Below are 19,274 nucleotides of genomic sequence, written 5' to 3' on the forward strand. Positions count from 1 at the left end.
ACTAAGTAGACACGGATGAGAAACCAGGCTCTGCGGATGAGGAGACGGAGCTCAGAGGAGCTGGGGACGCTGACCGTCCTGCTTCCCATGACACCACATCAGCCCAGGGCAAGCGCTGATGAAGCTGCAATGAGGGGACACCCAGCTGCATGGAACCTTGGGGCACTGGGGAGTCCCAGAAAACACTAAAAACTGTTCAGTGAAAAACCAGCTCAAATATAATACACTGTGCCACATTCTTTAAACAGGGAACATGACTGAGAACTTTTTGATGCCTCCGTGTCCTTTCTGCCATCGTCAGTTACTTGCCCTCACAGCGTGACCAGTGATGAACTGGACCCCATATGAAGTGCACTCAGATGGCAGAGCATTTGAAGCTGTTTTATGAAGTTTGTAAGACTCTGTCTATGCTTCACAGTGGCGGTCATCCATCACTTCTCACCGGTGTGGACGTACCACCTGAAATCACTCCTTTCTGCTTTTTAAAATCCCTTCATCTACTCCAGACTTTTCAACAGCAAAGAAGCAGCTAAACCACAGACAGTGGACAGCTTTTCACCAAATTTCTTGAACAGCCCATCGGACTACCTGGAAGCCCTTTACTTTTATTAAACCCACTTCCAGGTACTTCATCATTTTCTGATTGGTGGACTTGGCCTCTGACTGAGCTACTCAGAGAGCTCCCAGCCTCACATCCGTGAGAGGACCCTGCTGTTGGGAGAAATCAGTGAGAAAGGCGTACATCCCCCAGTCAGGTCTGCACAGCTAGAAGTGCCACAACGTGCTAAAACTTTATACCGTCATAACCCCTGGGCTCCCATGGACTGGTTTCACATTAACCAAACTCATGAGACACAGATACAAGAAACCAGAAATTTAACTTTTTAATGTAACAGAAGACGTGAAACTATGAACCAGACTACAATATCAGAGTTCAACCATGAGTATATGTTCTCCTCCACGGCACAATCACGGGCAGGCAGTCACATGGCAAGTGTGGACAGAAGCAGAGCAGGAAGGATTTCTAGATTAATTCAATGGACTAAATTTCTGTTATACCAACAGATCTGCTGCCTGGAAAACAATTAATGCTAATCACGGTGCACTCTTCGTGGACAGTTGCCGAGACACGACTGTGAGCACCTGTGTAACTCTCCTTTCCCTGTCCTTTCTGGGCTAATTGAGGCACAGACGTACAGAAATCGAGGGATGCAGATACATCTAAACACCCAAAGCCCATTCTGGGAGCCACAATACCATACAGCCAGGGTTAAAATACTTGCTCTGCCACTTACTGGTTCTGTGACCTTGGCCAACTTACCCTCTGTGTGCCTCAATTTCCACACTGTAAAACTGGGATAACAATCAAACCTTCCTTACTCGCTTGTTGAGAAGATTGAAGGATTCATTTCTGTAAAACGCTCAGAAAAGAATGTAGCATATTTTTGGTGCTCAACAAATGTCAAATTAATATTACAGTGGTTTACAAGTCTCCTTCCTAATCATCTTCTGTGTTTCCTGGCTAGACTAATACCAAAAGGAAATTTTTATTTCTCCTTTTATAAACTCTTGGGGTGCACCCTTCTGTTCCATCCCACCACCTGTTTAAACTGATGGAAGGGATACCTCCTCCCCACTCCTCTGGGCCATGCAGAGTGCTACTCCCTTCACAGCCCTGACCCCTGGCCCACAGCTAGCCCTCCTCACATTAACAGATTGAGTTGTGATTCCAGGGAGACAAGCAGGGCATGTGAAACCCTTCCTTTCCCTCCAGTGTTGGCCACCCTAGGGAAGCACCCTGGATGCTCAGCTCCATGGCAGAACAGCCCTGTGCATGATGGGGCAGATTCTCTCAAGGGAAGGCTTGTTGTGGCCCAGAGATACCTGGGACAGGGTGAGTCTCTACTTCTGGGACACAGTATCATGACACTCATTTACCCACAGCCCTGAAGTTCATGGAGAACGTGTCTTCATCAGTAACAAAGAAGACATTTAACGCCTGCCTACTCTTTTGTGTCACCTCTCAGTTGGCTGCTGGAGACAACATGTGTATAAGTATTGGTTCCCCTTAGGCCCCAACATATATGAAGTAACAAAAATTTCTGTGGCTTAACGTTGGTCCAGGGCGACTGTGTAACAGTTCTGACTCTGCTGATGCTAAATTATGGGTGTAGGAATTATGGAACCTCCTCAAATATCTTTCATCATAAAATCAGCTTTTCTTATTTTCTTGTTTCTTTGTAATTACCAAAGACTATAAAATGATGGCTTCACACAAAACAGCAGCTAAAGTTTATGAGTTCTCTTGACGTACCCACTGTGTTAAACACGTTACATAATTACTAATTCTCACAATTCTACAAAGCAGATATGAGCGTCCCCTTCTCACAGACGAGGGGAAAACTCAGAACGAGCTGACTCAGGATCATGTGGTTCAGTGGCAGCACGTGCAGGCAAACCCAAGTCAAGAAACTACACCCCTTCATATATGTACCAAATCAACTGCCACCAATTAACACATAGCGGCGGGGTCAATACTCAGGGAACTCAACACACTTTTCAGCTTTATGGTGCTCCAGAGGCAGCTTCTAGCTGTTTTATAAAATCCCGGCTCACTGGTTTCTAACACTAGAAGAAAAGGCCGATTTTGCCATTGTTTGCACAGCAAGTCTGAAATGTTCACAGCGAGATAACAGAATAAAACTATGATATAAGCAGAAAAATTTTTCCAGGTAGAAAGACATAATGGACATTGTGCTATTCTGAAGCATTAAGCAAAGAAATCAAAATAAAATCACATTGTTTAAGCCTTATTTTACAAACAGAAAAATTAAGACTGTAAAAAGTTGCAACAGCGCCACCTATGGCTAAAAAGACCTTCCAGGTTGCCGGGAAACATGCAACACAAAAATTGACTGTAGGATGAGAAACGAGAATCAGATAACTAGAAGCTTATGTAGCATATACTGCACTTTGCTTCGGGGGAATGGACGGGTATTCAGTATTTAATCTGATATTGCTAATACTCCTAAATATAAACAAAAGACATAGGCTCATGAAAATTCATCTTAGAAGTGGAAAGATTCCAGTCCAGCCACTTCATTTTACACGAGGGGAGACTGAGACCTGAGATCTATCCTCCTGGCAATCAGCAGCAAAGCTCTCCTAGGTCTCATGTCTTGCACTGTAGTAAAAACCAACAGAACTGTACTACACCTATATTCATAAAAGTCACGTCTGTATTTTTCCAACAGTAGGTAATCTAAGTATCTTGCAAAATAGTTCTCAAAGAGCCAGGAAATGATACAAGTTTTTTGAAATACAAAAACATTTATTTACATATTAAAACAGCATGAGCTTTATTCTCTCTATTAAAAAAGTGACATGTCAAATCAAAATTTTGAAATTTTAAAACCTGAAAAGAGTGCAGAAAAAAATCAAAATATTCTTTAATCACAAAAGAGAGAAGCTTATTCCCAGAAAATAATCAATGTGGATTTTTCTAAACTTAATGGTTCTGGTCAGAATCCGGAGAAATTAAATGTCTGATGGATGGTTACACGGCAACATGAATTCTGAGCTGTAACAATACACATTCTGTGTAAATAATCTTCAAGGTCGTCTGCTTAAGGCAATTTAAGTAGTCCCTGTCTCACTAGAATGACACAGATTTCAATAAAGCTTCATACTGCACTTAAAAAAACTGAATCCTAGTTACTTTAAGCCATATTAATGTATATCATATATATACATATTGAATATGCATCAGAAATAAGCTACCCTTTTTAGTATTCAGAGTTGATACTTCTAAACTATCAGTCACTGTGACAGCACATTTTTATTAAGCACCTATACGGTGCCTTGTATACAAGGCGTCCAGCTCTCACAGTCAGACAAGGTAAACCATATTACTCAGATTTCACAAATGACGAAATATACTTAAGCCAGGTAAACAACTAAGATATTCATCATCAGGAAAGAAAAGAGTAAGGATTTTACTTACAATACTCACTGACAAAGTTTTCTTTCATACTAAGACTATATAAAACAAATTCAGTGTTTGGAAATTTTTCAGTAAATAAACACCACTAGAAAAAAAAAGTAACATCATTAGCAACAGTTGGACTTTCAAAGACCACTTCTCTCTTGCACAATAGTTATTTTAAATGTTTTGTTTTTAGTTCTCACAAAGCACTAAATTAAAAAAATATTACCTTTAAAGTCATTACCTGAGAATAAAACATTTGTGAAAATGTACAATTTTAATTTATGTCACTCTGCCTCACATTCTCACTGGTGTCTCTCCTTTGAAGACCTCATCAGGCTGAGATAGCTAAAATCGGTCATTTATGGACTCACAGGAGTTCGGGAAAACACTCAACAGGAGGCTGATTAGAGGAGCAATTGAGAATTCATCCTGTGCAGCCTGGATTCCAGCATCGAGCTAGCCACCGCCAGCTGCGTGTGATTTGGGGCAAGCTGGCCCATCTCTCAATCCCTCAGCTACAAAAAAGGAGACACTGATACCTACAATCAAACACCTGCTATGAAGTAAAATATGAGCAAAGCATTTTAGCCTCAGTTAGGCGTCCACTCACAGCGAGTTTGGTCATTATGATGATGAGGATGGCAGTTAATAAATTAAGCTCGACCAAACAGGAGATATCACCTTAAAGGAGAAACATTCTAAGTCCATGAGAATTTCCTTTTGGATGGATTGCAGAATATTCTATAGATTTTTTTTTAATAAAACAAATTTTGTCCATTAATTGTAGATTTACAGGTTCATGGACAAGTCTCCAGAAAAAGAATTAGAGGCCTCTAACCTCTGAAAACTAAGATGTAAATTTTAAAAAAAATCAGGGAAGAGATTATACCTCATTTGGGAGAGTATGTGCTTAGCATGCATGAGGCCCTCAGTTCAGTCCCCAGTAACTCCATCTAAAAACTTTGTTTTTTAAGAAATAGAGAATTAAAGCAAAAAGATGGAGGAATAGGGAATTTTTTAGAGACTCATCTCAGATTTAAGATGGGGAAGAAACCATCCAATTCTCAGAAGAAATCTTGAGGACTATGTAAACTGGATCTGAGATGTCTAGTCTTTTAACATTATTCATGAAATCATATTACCAAGTCTTAAAACTACCTGATAACCCACAGTGGTGATACTGATCATAACAGCTACCATCACGTATTGAGCTCCGGCTAGGACTGCTCTGTTCTGACATCTCTGCCCCTGAGGCCTCACCAGGCGGAGAGCACTAAATTCGGTCATTTATGAGCATCTCGTGTAAGTCCTCCATTTGTGCTTCTCACTCTCCCCTCACCAGCTCCTCTGAGGGAAGCACTGTTATCATCTTCCCCACCCACAGATAAGGCCACTGAGGCACAGAGACTAAACCTGTTCCAGGCCACATTGGCATTAAAGGACGTCTGTATTTCTGCTGTTTTGCTTTTCACAAAGGAATCTGATATATCAATTCAAGGCAGACTGTTAAATAATCAAGTCTGTCAGGTCTTCACCTCAAAGAGCAGATACTATAAATTCCTGATGTAGGATGAGGCTGCCGCCACAAACTGACTCAGCTTGAAATTAATATCCAAGATGAAGCAGCGGATACACGTAAATATTCACAATTGTCAACTCTGCTCACGGGTCTGGGCCCTTCACTGCCTGAAAGGGGGTGAAATCCCCACCCGTGTCTGGGAGGGAAGCCCGGCTCTTCCCGGGCTCACCCAGGCTTCATGGGCTATTTACCCCCACAGACTAGCCTCAACGGTTAAAAGCTCTCAAGATTTTTACACCAGGCAAAACTGAAAGACATTTCTGCAGATGGAGCACTTTCTCAGGCTTAAATTTTTTTGCCTACACTCAGCCAGAGGGAGAAAAGGAACAGAACTCTACAAAGTCTCTGACCCTCACCACTCACAGGAGTAGAATGACCACAGCAGAAGATGGCACTTCACATTGCAGGATGAGAACAAAATAAAGATGCCCCAACAACAGGCACTCCCAGACACAGCGCTCAGCAGTCTTCTGCACAATCACGGTTGTGCAGCCCTCATCACCTTCTATTTCCAGAACACTTCACCAGCCCAAAAGAATCCCCCTATCACTAGCATTCACTCCTTAATCCCCCTCCACTCAGCCCCTTCCAACCATCACCTGCTCTCTGCCTCTGCATGTGCCTATTCTGGGCATTTCAGATCACTGAAATCAACAATTTGTGACCGTTTGTGTCTGCTTCCTTTCAAGTAACATGCTGTTATCAAGGCTTGTATATTTTGAAGTGGTATCAGCATCTCTTTCTTTTTTTTTTTTGGAATCGTTAAAGATTATTAGAAGGTGGTATGTACTATCAAAAAGAGTAGAGTGGAGCATAAGTGATTGGGTTTCAAACGGAAAAGTGTGGGTTGAACAGTCAGGGTGGAATTCCCAAAACAGGTGGCTTTTTCATTCTCCTCTTTTTTTTTCTTTTTTACTCACTCTTAAGTGTGAATAATGTTCCACTACATGGAGATACTACATTCTGTTCATCCATTCAGCAGCTATTTATGGACGAGGTCCAGAAAAATGAGTGTAAGAGGTGACTAGCATGGATGGCATTTAAGCAAAGGGCAAAATGTGCTTTCAAAAAAAAAGCCAACAAACAGAGGCACAAGGAAATTCAGGGCGTTTCTGAGCAAAGTGCTTGCTTGCTTCAGCAGGACTACCGTGCAGGGCTGGGGCGGATATTGGCAGGAATCACGGTGAGGGAGTCAACTGAGAAGACACCCCACTGCAAGCAGCTCAGCCAATCCTCCTCCCTCATCCTGTATTGTTAGAGCAATGTGTCTAGGTTACTCTTATTTCAATTAATAGCACTTTAACTGCACATCTGATCATCTCCATCAGACCACATTACCTCCAAGTCACAGAAAATCATTCACTGACTGGAGCAGCACCAGGACATAACGGTGATGGATCAGGGAGTCCTACAGCATTCCAGCCTGCAGGCACAAACCCCACATGTGCCCTGGTGATGTCCAGAAAATAAAATGCATGGAAATATCTCACTGCTGGTACACGACATCTGACCTCAAATTGCCCGAAAATCATGCTGGCAAAGCACTACTCAACCTTCTCAGTACAAAAAAAAAAAAAGCTAAGAAGGCAAATTTAGGCTCTTCCATTGAAAACCAGCAGCCACCACTGCCAGTATTTCAGCTGGAATGCTCCTGACGTTGAAAACCACTGCGCAGTTACTTTTCAAACGTGAAACTCATATATATATATACCACGTAGATGATATTGCAGTAGGATTTTTCTTTTCAAAATTTCCAGTTGCAAGATTAGCACAAGAAAGTTTATGTTTAGGCTTTAAAAAAAATCAATTATCCTCCACTTTCTTAATTATGAACTTATTATTATTTTATAAATGGAGCTATGGTGCGTATTTAAAACCTTTTGATTTCTGAAAACAAGACCTTTATGACCTCACTATTTCAGAGCAAACTTTAACGATTCTGAGAGGTGGGGCCTGGGGCGCTCACTAACAGCGCTTTAAATACTGGCAAGGATGTGCTACTAAGTAATGCAATGGCTCTAACTCCACATTAGCTCAGAAAGCAAAGAAACCACACCAATGTCTTCCTTAAATATTTTTATATTCCTATTCTTTTGAATATTAAAGTTCTTAAAATATATGATTTTTTTTGAAAAAGACAACAGCTGTATTAATTTTCCTCTCACCAAGAAAGCAGTCTTTATCAGGAATAAAAACCCCTATGGAAATCGAAATGACAGGACGTTTCTAGCTAAGTGAACATCCAGATATGAACACAAACCTAAATCCTACCAGATCTCACTCGAAGGAGCTCAACAAAGGCCTGGGCAACCCGGGAGATTAGCTCTTTTGTTTCAAATGTTGGCTGAGCTAAGATCATCACACTAGGCATGGAAGGAGAGAAGAGGAATGTCCACCTGGTGGCCTCCATCAGTTTTCTTCCAGCCACAAGGTGCCTCTAGGGCAGCCCTGCTAACAAGCCCCACATAAGGAAAGCCGGCATCCACACTGCCCCTGCCATCCCGAAGTAGCCCTGATGCCCATATTCCAGCCTGTGAATGGTCTTCTAATAATCCCCCAGTTGGTGGCACCCTCCCCCTCTTCCCCGCTACACACAGATACACAGAGCCACGACAGCCTTCCCAAAGCACAAATTTGATTACATCAACCCCACTTCAAACACTTCAGAGGCTCCCTGGTAGAGTTCTAGCCCCACCCCAGACCCTTCTCGCCCAGTCTCATCTCAGTACATAGGTCCCCAGTGACCTCAGGAGCCCCCTGACCTGCTCCTACTTCCCACTTGCCTCCAGGCTCATTTTGACTGTTTCCCAAGGAAGCCTTCCCTCCCTCCAACCTCCACAATTTGTTCCTCTCTTCCTAAAACATTCTAGGCTAAGTCAACTTCTGACAATGCTAAGTTCTCAAGAAGCAAATACATTTTGCTTACTAATGTGGCTACACTCTGTCTCCCCTAGACTCACTGAAGTGCACGTGTTATGAATAAATGAATGACGGGTTGGGTCTCAAAGGGACCGACATACCTGCTCTCGCCCGTCCCGACCCTTTTGTCTGTAGTATATCAGAAGCAAAACCAGAAGTACCTTTCCTGAGGGTCACTTTCTGTTGACACCCTTCACTGCCTACTGTGTCAGTTCTAGTAAAACTCAACTTCTTCCAAAGCCCTACACCACGGACTCTCTCCAGTGTCCTCCCCAGCAGGGGCTCCCTCCACCCTGGACCGCACAGGGCACTCTCCCCGGGTCCCCACGCCAAAAGCTTCCAGGCCTCTACCCGGGCTGCACCTGCGACCTGAGCCACATTCTTGACTCCTTCTCCTGGCTGACTCTTACTCTGTCCTCACAACTGAATGTAGAGCCCATTTCTTCCAGGAAGTCCTCTCTGATAATGTCCTTTATGTCTTGTCTGGCCTCTATCTATAGCAGCAGTACATGGTGACCAACTGGGTGTTTGCCTGCTCCTTTGAGTCCACGAACCCTTGGGGGCCACGTGGGAAGGAGTGAGAGATTGCAAGACGGGTGGGGGAAGCAAAAAGCAAAAATCACAGCCCAAGTCCCAAATTCAAGGATACTTTCTCAGAAAAAAGTATAAACTATTTCACACGGGTCCAATTTGGCTACTATTTTTGTGGCTTGTGGACAGCAAAAACTTGGTGTTCTAGTCCAAAACCCAGGTTACATGCAAAGAAATGTATATATTCATATCCAAAGGAAACCAGAGCTGCTCAACAACAGTTTGCAGTTAGAACTGAAAGGAAATTTGATAAAATCAATCTCTCTCTCTCTCTTCTTCCTTTTCTAGCATCATATAATTTTAGAAGTATTTGCGTGACTAACAGATGGCTACAGCCCGTGATTCTGCACTGAAGTGTTTGGGGCTGAGGAAGCCCAGATTACATTCACTCTGTAAATGCAATCACACCAACACACTGATAGGTGCCGTGAGTGGTGCAGCTGATGTTCCAAAGCAGGCAACATTATTCTGTAAGAGAACTCTAAATAGAAAGGAAGAAATGCAATGTCCTGTACTCAATTTCATTTGTAATATGGGCCATTAACTGATAGTATATTTTGACAAATGAAACCCAAAAATAAATTGTCAACGTCGATTTTCTTCATCTGACTGTTTTATGCTAACATCGGATAATAAACCCTCACTCCATACGGAAAGCTCAGGCCTATGCTGCAGCACAGTTACATCCTGTGGAAGAAAGCCGACCAAGGGAGAATTGGAGAGTTTCCCTTCAGAAGCTGCGAAGTGTGGTTTTGAACCTGTCCATCATTTGCAACCACGACATCGACAAAGGAGTTAGACGTTACCTCTGTGGGGCGAAAATCACTGCGTGTTTCAGAACCATCAAAGAACGCTGAGCTTTGTAAAACAGTCCAGAGGCGCTTAAATCATACTTTTTCTGAAAGGATCCAAAGCTGACCCACTTCACCATTCCAGGTATAACAGGGAAGTACTGGAAACAGTAGAGAGAACATGCCCTTGAAGTCTGACAAGGCCCTGCTTGAATCCTGCTACAGCATTTACTAGCCGCTAAATGGACCAATTCCTTAACCCCTCTGAGAAGGCTTCCCAAACCGCAAAAGGGGGCTGCCACCGCCCACCTGGGAGGCATGGATGTGAATGCAACACGCAAGTAGGGCGGCCGACTGGTACCTGACACGGGGCCTGGCTAGTTTCCCTCCTCTGCCCTTCTCCCCCTTTAAACTTGCACTGTTCCCCCGGTAACGATCAAGCCCCTGAAACAGACTACCCGTATCTTCTGTGTATCCCTGGATACATTCCTTACCCTTAGGAGGCCAGAAAAACAACTGCCTCCTCCCAAGTCACTAACAATGTTCTTAAGAGTCTGGGTATTTTTAACTCTATTTTTCAGGGAGACTATTCCAGAACTTTCCAAGCACCATTCTCCAGGTTGGCTCCCCTCCCAGTGCCCATCCCTTCTCACCTCAGATCCTCTGTCTAACTGCCTTCTGTTCATGGGAAAACCAGTCCAGTAGGGTGGGGCTCCCAAGGCCTCCCTCCCTCCCTCACAGGTGATTGTGACAAACTTCTCCCCACTCCTCACTCCAACTCTAGCTTCTGAGGAGTCTACCCTCCCGGACCCTGCAGACTCTGCACCTTCCCAAGACGCACACGTGGCCACGACCCTCCCTTCAGATTTCTTCCTGGCTGGTCCTGCCCAGCCCCCGGCCCCTTAAGGATAACTGGCATTGCTTTGACAATGGCAAACGCCACTGACTGACACACCAAAGCTGCATGGTCTGGGCTTTCCTCCAATCCAGACACAGCCCTGCCCCACCTCAGCCTCAGTCTGCAGCCCTCAAGATGATCTAATTCACATGCAAGGCTGTGAACAGCAGCTAAGAATGTATCTCTAGTACGGCTCCTTCACCTGAGCCCCAGGCTCATCGACCCGAGTGCCTCTTTGAAGTCCTAACTTGGATGACAAATGGCATCTTAAAAATGCCTCATGTCCACCATTTACTCTGGAATTCCATTCCTGGCAGGTATCTCCCAGACTCCCCATTTTAGTAACAGCCCCAGCACCCACCGAGGTGTCTGAGGTCACATTCAATTTCCACTGTTCCCTCCCCCCAGCCCTGCCCTGGAATCAGTCCTGTTATTTCCGTCAATAAGCCCATCTCAAGTGTAGTTCTGCAGGGACCATGGCCGGAAACACACAAACTCACAGCATGGTGCACTAATAGTCCTCCGTAGGGTGCTCCCTGGAGGGGGAGGCATCTCCTGCCGCTGTTCACCTCAGAAGGCACTGGATTCTCACACAGGAGGCCCAGGAGGAGGGACTCAAGGTTCTCCCGTGGTCTGAGCTTTGAAGGGCCCGAGGTCTGGGGGAGCTCCTAATTAGCAGACACACTTGCCAATGAGCAGATGAGGATGAGGGAACCCATGCAAGGCTGTTATCACTTCAACTCATGGGCTCTCAGGGGCCACGGGAAAGGCCTGTGTCCAAGGTACAGACCGGCCTTCACAGATCCCAGCCTGCATTTGCCAACCCGGACAGCCTAGACTCCATCTACTTGTGACACTTACTTCTGTTCTGTTCCCCACCCAGAATGTGATGGACTCATTCAGATATTCTGGCTTGTCTCAAGCAAGACAAATTCAGTGAAAAATGAAGTGTCCACATTTGGACCAGAGCATGAAAGGAGAAACAAGGCCTCATGGTCAGCATGATGGTGGTGACCAAACAATTCCGCCAGGTGAGATGAACCAGGGTAGGGGTGAGAATCCAAGGTCCTAGGTCGGCCAAATCATCTTCTTTCACGGTTGTCTGGGGTGTTGGGGACTGACTAACACAAACTAACGACACGGCCGTCAGTGGTGGACGTCAGCTGCAACAGAAACGGATTCAGCTCTTTACTGCCAACATGGGTTAAAAGTAAAGGCCGAGGCAGGGAGGTCTGCACGGCTGCTGAGGCAAACCACAGACCCAGCTCTGAATGCCCACTGGCTGGAGCAGAGAGGAAGCTACGGCCCTTTTAGCAGTCCCTGTGTCCAACAGATCCAGGTAAGCTAGCTACTTAGGAGAAGGCCATGTTGTCCTGATACTCAGAAAAACCAGCCTCGTAAAGGGAACAAAATAGTGGCATGGATTTTAGACCCATTTCTGCCCCTTTATGAAGGCAAAGTAATGTAAATGGCACGGGGAAGTTGAATGCAAAAAAAAAAAATATTAAAGAACCAAACGTTGACCGCTTCCTCCAACAGCGTCCCCTGCAGCTGTCACCTCCGTGGCGGCCACTTCCTCACCAGTGACCGCCAGCCAGGAAGCGCCGTCACGCACGTCACACAGCGACAGCCAGGAACTGCGTGCCGAGCACGTTTGTGTAAAAGCAGGAATCGAGCAAAATGCTGCAGAATTAGACCTTACAAGTTTAAATACTCCATGAAAAGAATCCCTCAGCAGCCACCTAAATCAAATCGCATCTTACTTCTACAAAACAATCAAACAAATTTAATAAGAGCGCATTTGTCACCAAATAAAAGGACGACCAAACATGTTCCTCAAAAGCAAGGATTTCAACAGGTATAAAACACCATTGGGTGATGAGCTAACAAAGCAAATATTCCAAAAAATTAGAAAATTAAAAAATGACTAAGATAATAGATGGATCAAAACAGCTGTTAAGTTGTTGCTTTTTAAAGCAATGGAGACGTACGGAGGGCAATCTGGCTATTTCCAATGCAGGGTGTGCACAGCCCACATTTTCAGAAGCAACAACATGCTCACTGGGCAGTACAAGTGAAAAAGGAATAAAGAAAAAGGAAAAGAGGAACAAGAGAAAATTAGAAACACACAAGAACAAAAATGATTTTGACTGCATGTACAAGAATTTACGTGAGTGTGTGAGGTCAGGGATGCGGGGATGGTGAGACCCACCCTCACCTCCTGCTCCAGGGAAAGCAGGGGCCTGAGGGGAGCGGCGCTGCCAGGGGACCACAACGTGTTCAGCGCCCCTAACCAAAATTCCACCTACAAGCGTCGAGGCAGCTTTTGAGCTACAAATTGTGGTCGCATTTCAGTCTGGACAGATTTAGTCACTGCCACCAAGAGTAGCAGGAAAGAATGAGGCTCTGCTCCTGCACCAAGGCATTGTTTAAAAAATTAATGACTGTGGAATAGTAAAAGCAACAATGGAGTAGAAGTGACTGGAGGAGAATGTGCTTGACCCTCACTCACTGGCCGCGTTATCTCACTGACGTTCAGATGCTGGCTGAGCCCTTATGGTACCAGAACAGACAGACCCACAAGGAGGGAAGATTAATGCACTGAACCACTGTGGGCTAAGTACACATCCAGCTACTACGCTAAGTCCCAAGGGCAGACTTCAAAAGGCAAAAACAAGCTGGCATTCTCTGGTGGGTCTGCAGACTCAGAGACAAGCATTTGTTGAGCAAAAATGTCACCAGTGCCTCCTATGGCAAAGAAGTGGCACTGGCGTGGGGTCTGGGGCAAGGCTCCAGGCTTCCACTGCTCACTCACCAGTCTGTCCAGGGGGAGAAGAAGTTCCCTGCTTAGGTTTCGCTGATGAACCTACCTTGACTAATGTCTGGGGCGTCAGCAGGAGTTGACAGGTGAGGTGAACGGAGCCAGACTCTGTGTAGCACGGTGCTGGCAGCTATGCCCTCAGCAGTGCCCAGGCTCCTAAACATGTCAGCTCATCTCCAAGAAGTAGATGGGGATTGCGGGCATGTAGATCATAGGGCCCTGTGAGGACAAGTACAGATCATGGCCACGACATGCCTCTCCTCTTCCTTAAGCCATAGAGGTATGTCCTGGGAGGAACAGAATATTCATCCAGAGCCTGCTAGGAGGGCTCTCGCAGGTGGGACTCGGGTCCCCCGTGCTTTTCACTCACAGGGCTGGTCTAGACATTCTATTTATCAATTCTCTAGCATCTTCTCCTCCAACTTACCAACAACCAGAAAGTAGGATCTGATCTTACGTAAGTTCAAGAATCACAGAGCACCTCCTCCAAAGTGGGCCTGGTAGCACATGCCAGGTCCTCCGACCGTCATCTGTGGGACCACCATGAGCCCTCTCCAGACCCAAGGACAGAGGCCGTAGGCTGGGGGGACACAGCTTCCCTCACTCACCCCAGAAAAGGGGGACCACGTCTCGGCAAAGGCATCTCACCCTCTTCTGCCCGAGGGACAGCACGATATATACACCGGGAAACAGAGCAGAAGGTGGGGGGGGAAGGCAGCCCAGAAGAGCTCGTCTGTACTTCCGAGGCAAAGTGGGGCCTTTGACTTAATCACAGGGACAAACTGAGAATGAATATTTCCCTGCTCTGTCCCAAACACCGTGATACGCCTTTCCCTGCATAAGGAGTTCATTCAGAAGTCCCTGACGGTGTTTCTGATGTCCTAACATGGCATGGTGGCTGTCGGGCAGGAAGAGACTGCCTGAGCTGAAAAGGTGCTGGGCCTGGGAGGCAGGTGATAGCGGATCCAGCAGCAGCTCAACCAGCGCCTCGTTTTGCCTCTCGGGGTTCAGCATCTCATCTAAAAGCAAAGGGATGAGCATGTCCCAGGACAGGCTGCCCAACAGAAATGAAATGAGAGCCATGTAAAGAAAGTTTCCCAGTTGCCACGTTTAAAATTTTAAACAAAGAAACAAACCAATAAACAAAAAACAAATACTAGGATGTGATTTTAAGAACAGATTTTACTTAATCTACTGTATGTTCAATACTATCATTTTGACATGTAATCAATATAGGAAGTAAAGAGATAGTTTATGTACTTTTACTAGACAAGCCTCAGCGTCTGATATGCATTTGACCTACAGCACATCTCAGCTCAGTCCAGCCTCCTCCCCAGTGCTCCTAGCATCAGTGGCTTTGGCTACTTTCTTGGACAGCAACTCCAGGGTTCCCACCATGGTCCTGGCTGTAAAGCGGGAGTAATTGTCCACACTAACCCTAAAAGGATCTCTCTGAAACAAAGGCGGATTCTCTTTGAAATGTCTGTAAAGCGGCGGGCTGCACCTCCCCTCCCCTTGGCTACAAGACAGACTTCTTCCTTGCTGATCCCTTTCTGGATGTAGGGAAGCAATCCGGCACACAGCCAGGGTGGACTGTCCTCCAGGTAAACTTACCTGCTCTCTGTGTCCAGTCTCATGAATTCCTCCTTCTCAAACGGGATGCAGAGGAGGGGGATCTTGTCCCCAGATTTCTTGGGGCCACCATCCAGCCACTTGGACATGAGCAAGATGAAGAGTGAGTCAGTGAAGTCCTCGATCCTCTTCTCCACCACCCTGCAGTCCTCTTAGTTTGAAGGCAACGTCGGTGCGTGGCTGCTCGGCTACCTCCCCATGCTGCACAAAGACAAAAAGCTAAGAGTCATTAAACGAGGTGCCATACAGCTCCTCTGCACGTGGAGCTTCTCGAAGGCCTTGGCAGAGAGACAGTCGGTAATGGTGACAAGGCCCACGACCTTGCGGTGGGTCTGGAAGATGCTCCACCCATTGTCGGGCACATAGTGGTGCCTGTAGTGGATACAGTGTGTCCACTGGGAGCCAAATGGGCTGATATGGCTCACCAAGGTGAGTAGCTGATAGATGCAAAGAAATTCTCCTCTGAGATGATCTCTATGGATTGGACCACAACGGGACGAGTCTGGTGGTCCTCAGCACACTGCACGTAGTCAGGGATGCTCATGTTGCAGGCCCTGCCAAGAGGGGAGAGGAGATCGTGGTACTACTCTGCTGTGTGCTACGGGCCCATCTGGGTTGCTGTGACCTGGTGTGTACCAGCCAGAAGGCAAAGGAAGCCAAAGCAAATCCAACAGTACAGTTTGTCCTCAGAGTCTGCACATGGCCACTGTAGCTCGGATCACATTACCCAGCTTTTGGTCTAGGCTTCCTGCCTCTGCAGAGAAGGGTCACTTCTTATTTTATATTTCCAAGCACCTAGCAAGGCCCTGATGCAAAGTCACTGCTCAAAAATGCTGAATAAAGAAATGAACAAAGGAAATGCTTTCCCCAACCCCCTTCAGCAGAATATAAAGAAAAGGACCACAGTAGGATCAAAAGATCTGGATTTCTATCCAATTTATTTGAACTCTTAAGCTTCATAATAATGGATAAGAAAACTTGCCTTGGGGAAGAGTGTACAGTTCAGTGGTAGAGCACATGCTTAGCATGTACGAGGTCCTGGGTTCAAACCCCACTACCTCATTTTAAAAATGAAACAAATAAATACACCTAATTACCCAGCTGAAAATGTATTTTTTAATTCAAAATTCTAAAAACACCTTGCAATTGACACAACATTGTAAACTTGACTATACTTCATTTAAAAAAAAAATCTTTGCCTTACAAGAATATATCTGGATTACGGATGTTTTCAAATGTAAAATGCCTAGGGTACCACCTGCATAAAAGGAGGTGACTGTACAAATGTTCTATCCCTCCTTTATGAGATATACTTCCTTTGGGTGGGTTATAAACTCTCAGAGCTAATTTTCTCAGATTAAAAATATAAATATTACCTGATTCTCAGTACTGCTGAAGAATCAGATAACCCTAAGAAAGCTTCTGACACACAGAGATTACTCAATAAATGTTTGTTGAATGAATGAATAAACAATCAAAGTGAATGCTGCTCCCTGCCACAAGCCATCATAATGGTACTGCCTGGAAATCCCAAGCCCACGTTCACCCGACTCTGCACTAACAATGTGGGATACCTGGGCAGGCTTGTGTGCTTCTCTAAGCCCCAGTTTAATCATGAATAGAAATAAGGGCAATAACACAAACCTCAAATTGTTAGTGAGTCAGTAATTAATTGTACCCCAACACTGCAAGATGGAACCATTAAGAAAACTGGGCAAAGTGTCCACATGCCCTCTCCATATAATCTTTTACTACCACATGGGAATCTACATTACATCTCAAAATAAGAAGTCTAATATTTTAAAGAGGTCATTGAGGTTAGGTGAGCTCACTGTCTCAAATAAAGAACACACAGTACAAATAGGACAATGCCCAGCCCATGAGATACACTCAGTTAAAATTCCCACTGAACCCACTAGTCCCTCCAACTTCAGAGCAAGAGGATGGGTCCTCGTGGCAACAGGCCGCAGCACCTGAAGCTAACAAAGCTAATGGTGTCCACTTAAAAGAGCCCCTGTCACCACCCTTGTTCTAATTTTCTATTTGTAATCTTTTTCTATTCATTAAATTGAAACTCCCAATTGCATAGAATTCTTACCAGATATCATGATGGCAGCCCTTCAAAACCTGACCACAGAGATCATGATGGCAGCCCTTCTTGGTGAAACAATAAAATGAAGAGCCATTTCCACAAGACCTCTGTGTAAATCTACTAGGGAACTTCATCCTGGACTGAGGAAGAGGACTGGGGAGTAGCGGGTAAACTGGGGCACAGAGAAATAGGGGCCACCTGTCCCACGATGGACTTTAGACTCACCCTCACCCTCCAGGATCTTCAAAATACACACAGACAGAGTGCTATGGACAAGAATTTTTTTTAAACAAATCCCTGAATCCCTAGCAGATCTTGTTTCTACCGAGACACAAATGTCTTATGTGTATAATGTTTCACAGAAGCCTTAAAATATTATCACCCCAACTTGACCCATCAAGAAACTGAGGTAGAGAAGTTTATCACATTCTACAAGATTAGAGAGAGGCCACGTCAGACACCGTATTTAAATCCAAGTCCCTGCTCCAGTGCTCACACTAGAAAATGTCACATACTGCCTCTTTCCTGCCCTCTCCCTGCAATAAATCCCTGAAGAGTCATTTCTGTGTCACCTGGAATCAAACTCACATCAATTTTTCACAAAGAGCTATGTAACTCCTTAGAGGATTTATCAAAATCTAAAGGGTTGGGTTGATAGGAGAAATTTGCATGTTCTGTTTCTCAAAGGAAACATGGCTTTAAAAGAAACTGAAAAGTACTTATCTAGTCTAAGCCCTCATTGTGCACAGAAAGAAACGGAGGCTCAGAGGAGAAGAGGAAAGGGCGTTATTAAGAAATATTGCCTCAGCGCGGCACCAAGCCAGCCCTGGGCCCTTCTGGGGGAGGATCTGGAAGGCCCAGGAGAATGAGTGTTAGAAAATAGAAAGAGAAGAAGCATATAAGGCCCCGTCTCTACACCACCATACCATGAATTTCCACCAATTACCCAGTATGGGTGCAGCCAATATTAAGGTTGTCTGAACAGGTTATTGAAACCTGGAATTCTCAACCATAGTGGAAATTCCAGCATTTACTGTGCTTTTTTCCCAGTTCAAGCATCAATTCAGTGGGCACTCTGTACCAGGGACTACACGAGGCCTGGAGTTCTCCCAATTACAGATCTCTATTACCACGTGTGCAAAGCACATAAAGGCCAGCAGAAGAAAAGTGCCCACAGATAAGATGGAATTACTGAAACCGAAAGCAGCCAAAGAGCATATATTACTAGGAAAAACGGTGCTCCTAGAAATGGACTCATGGACATAGAAAGCAAACTGTGTTTAGCAGGCAGGAAAGGGGGGATTAACAGATACAAATTAGTAAATATAAAATAAATTACAAGGACCTGCTATATAACACAGGGAACTATATTCAATTTCTTGTAATGAGTTATACTAAAAACAATCTAAAACATATGTATATACATATGCATATGTTTATAACTGAATCTCTGCTCTACACCTGAAACTAACATTGTAAATTGACTACACTTAAATAGAAAATAATTTAAAAAATAAGTAAAAATAAAAGCAATGCCGTTAAGAAAAAATAAAAGAACACTCTAATCCCCTTAGCTGTATGTGGTGGAGAATTCTGGTTGCAAGCACCAAGTCCACTGGATCACTCCAGCACTGGCTGTCACTCTTTCTGACCATCAGAGAGTCCCTTGCTTCACTGAGGTTACTTTTCTCTTCTGTGAAAGAAAGGCTACAGCTGCAACTAACGATGTATAGAATCTCATCATTCACAAGCCCAACAAGTAGTGAGGACTTCCCGTGGGCCCGGCTCTGGACAGAGGAAAAGATAGGGTCCAAGATATATTCATGGGTAGAAGAAGTTTATGCCTTAAAGACATTAATTCTTCCTGTTTTGATAGACAGATTCATTGCAATTCTGATTAGAATTCCTACCAGATTTTTCTTGGAATGTAACAAGTGAATTTATGGTCAAGAATAGCCAAGAA

The 19,274-nt window shown here is 44.7% G+C and overlaps 2 protein-coding genes across 2 annotated transcripts in view; both read right to left on the reverse strand.

The window, feature by feature from the left end:
* Window positions 1-19,274, reverse strand: part of LOC140701208 (uncharacterized) — a 541,330-nt gene that overhangs the window by 9,299 nt on the left and 512,757 nt on the right. The gene's annotated exons all lie outside the window — the stretch shown is intronic.
* Window positions 15,202-19,274, reverse strand: part of LOC140701210 (uncharacterized) — a 31,380-nt gene continuing 27,307 nt past the window's right edge. The window contains exons 5-6 of the mRNA XM_072976656.1: window positions 15,645-15,773; window positions 15,202-15,420 (exon numbers count right to left, since the gene is read on the reverse strand). Of these exons, the coding sequence (XP_072832757.1) occupies window positions 15,760-15,773 (14 nt within the window). The 3' untranslated portion in view covers window positions 15,202-15,420; window positions 15,645-15,759. The remainder of the gene's footprint in view (window positions 15,421-15,644; window positions 15,774-19,274) is intronic.

Source organism: Vicugna pacos, chromosome 14 (genome assembly GCF_048564905.1).
Source record: "Vicugna pacos chromosome 14, VicPac4, whole genome shotgun sequence".
NCBI lineage: Eukaryota > Metazoa > Chordata > Mammalia > Artiodactyla > Camelidae > Vicugna > Vicugna pacos.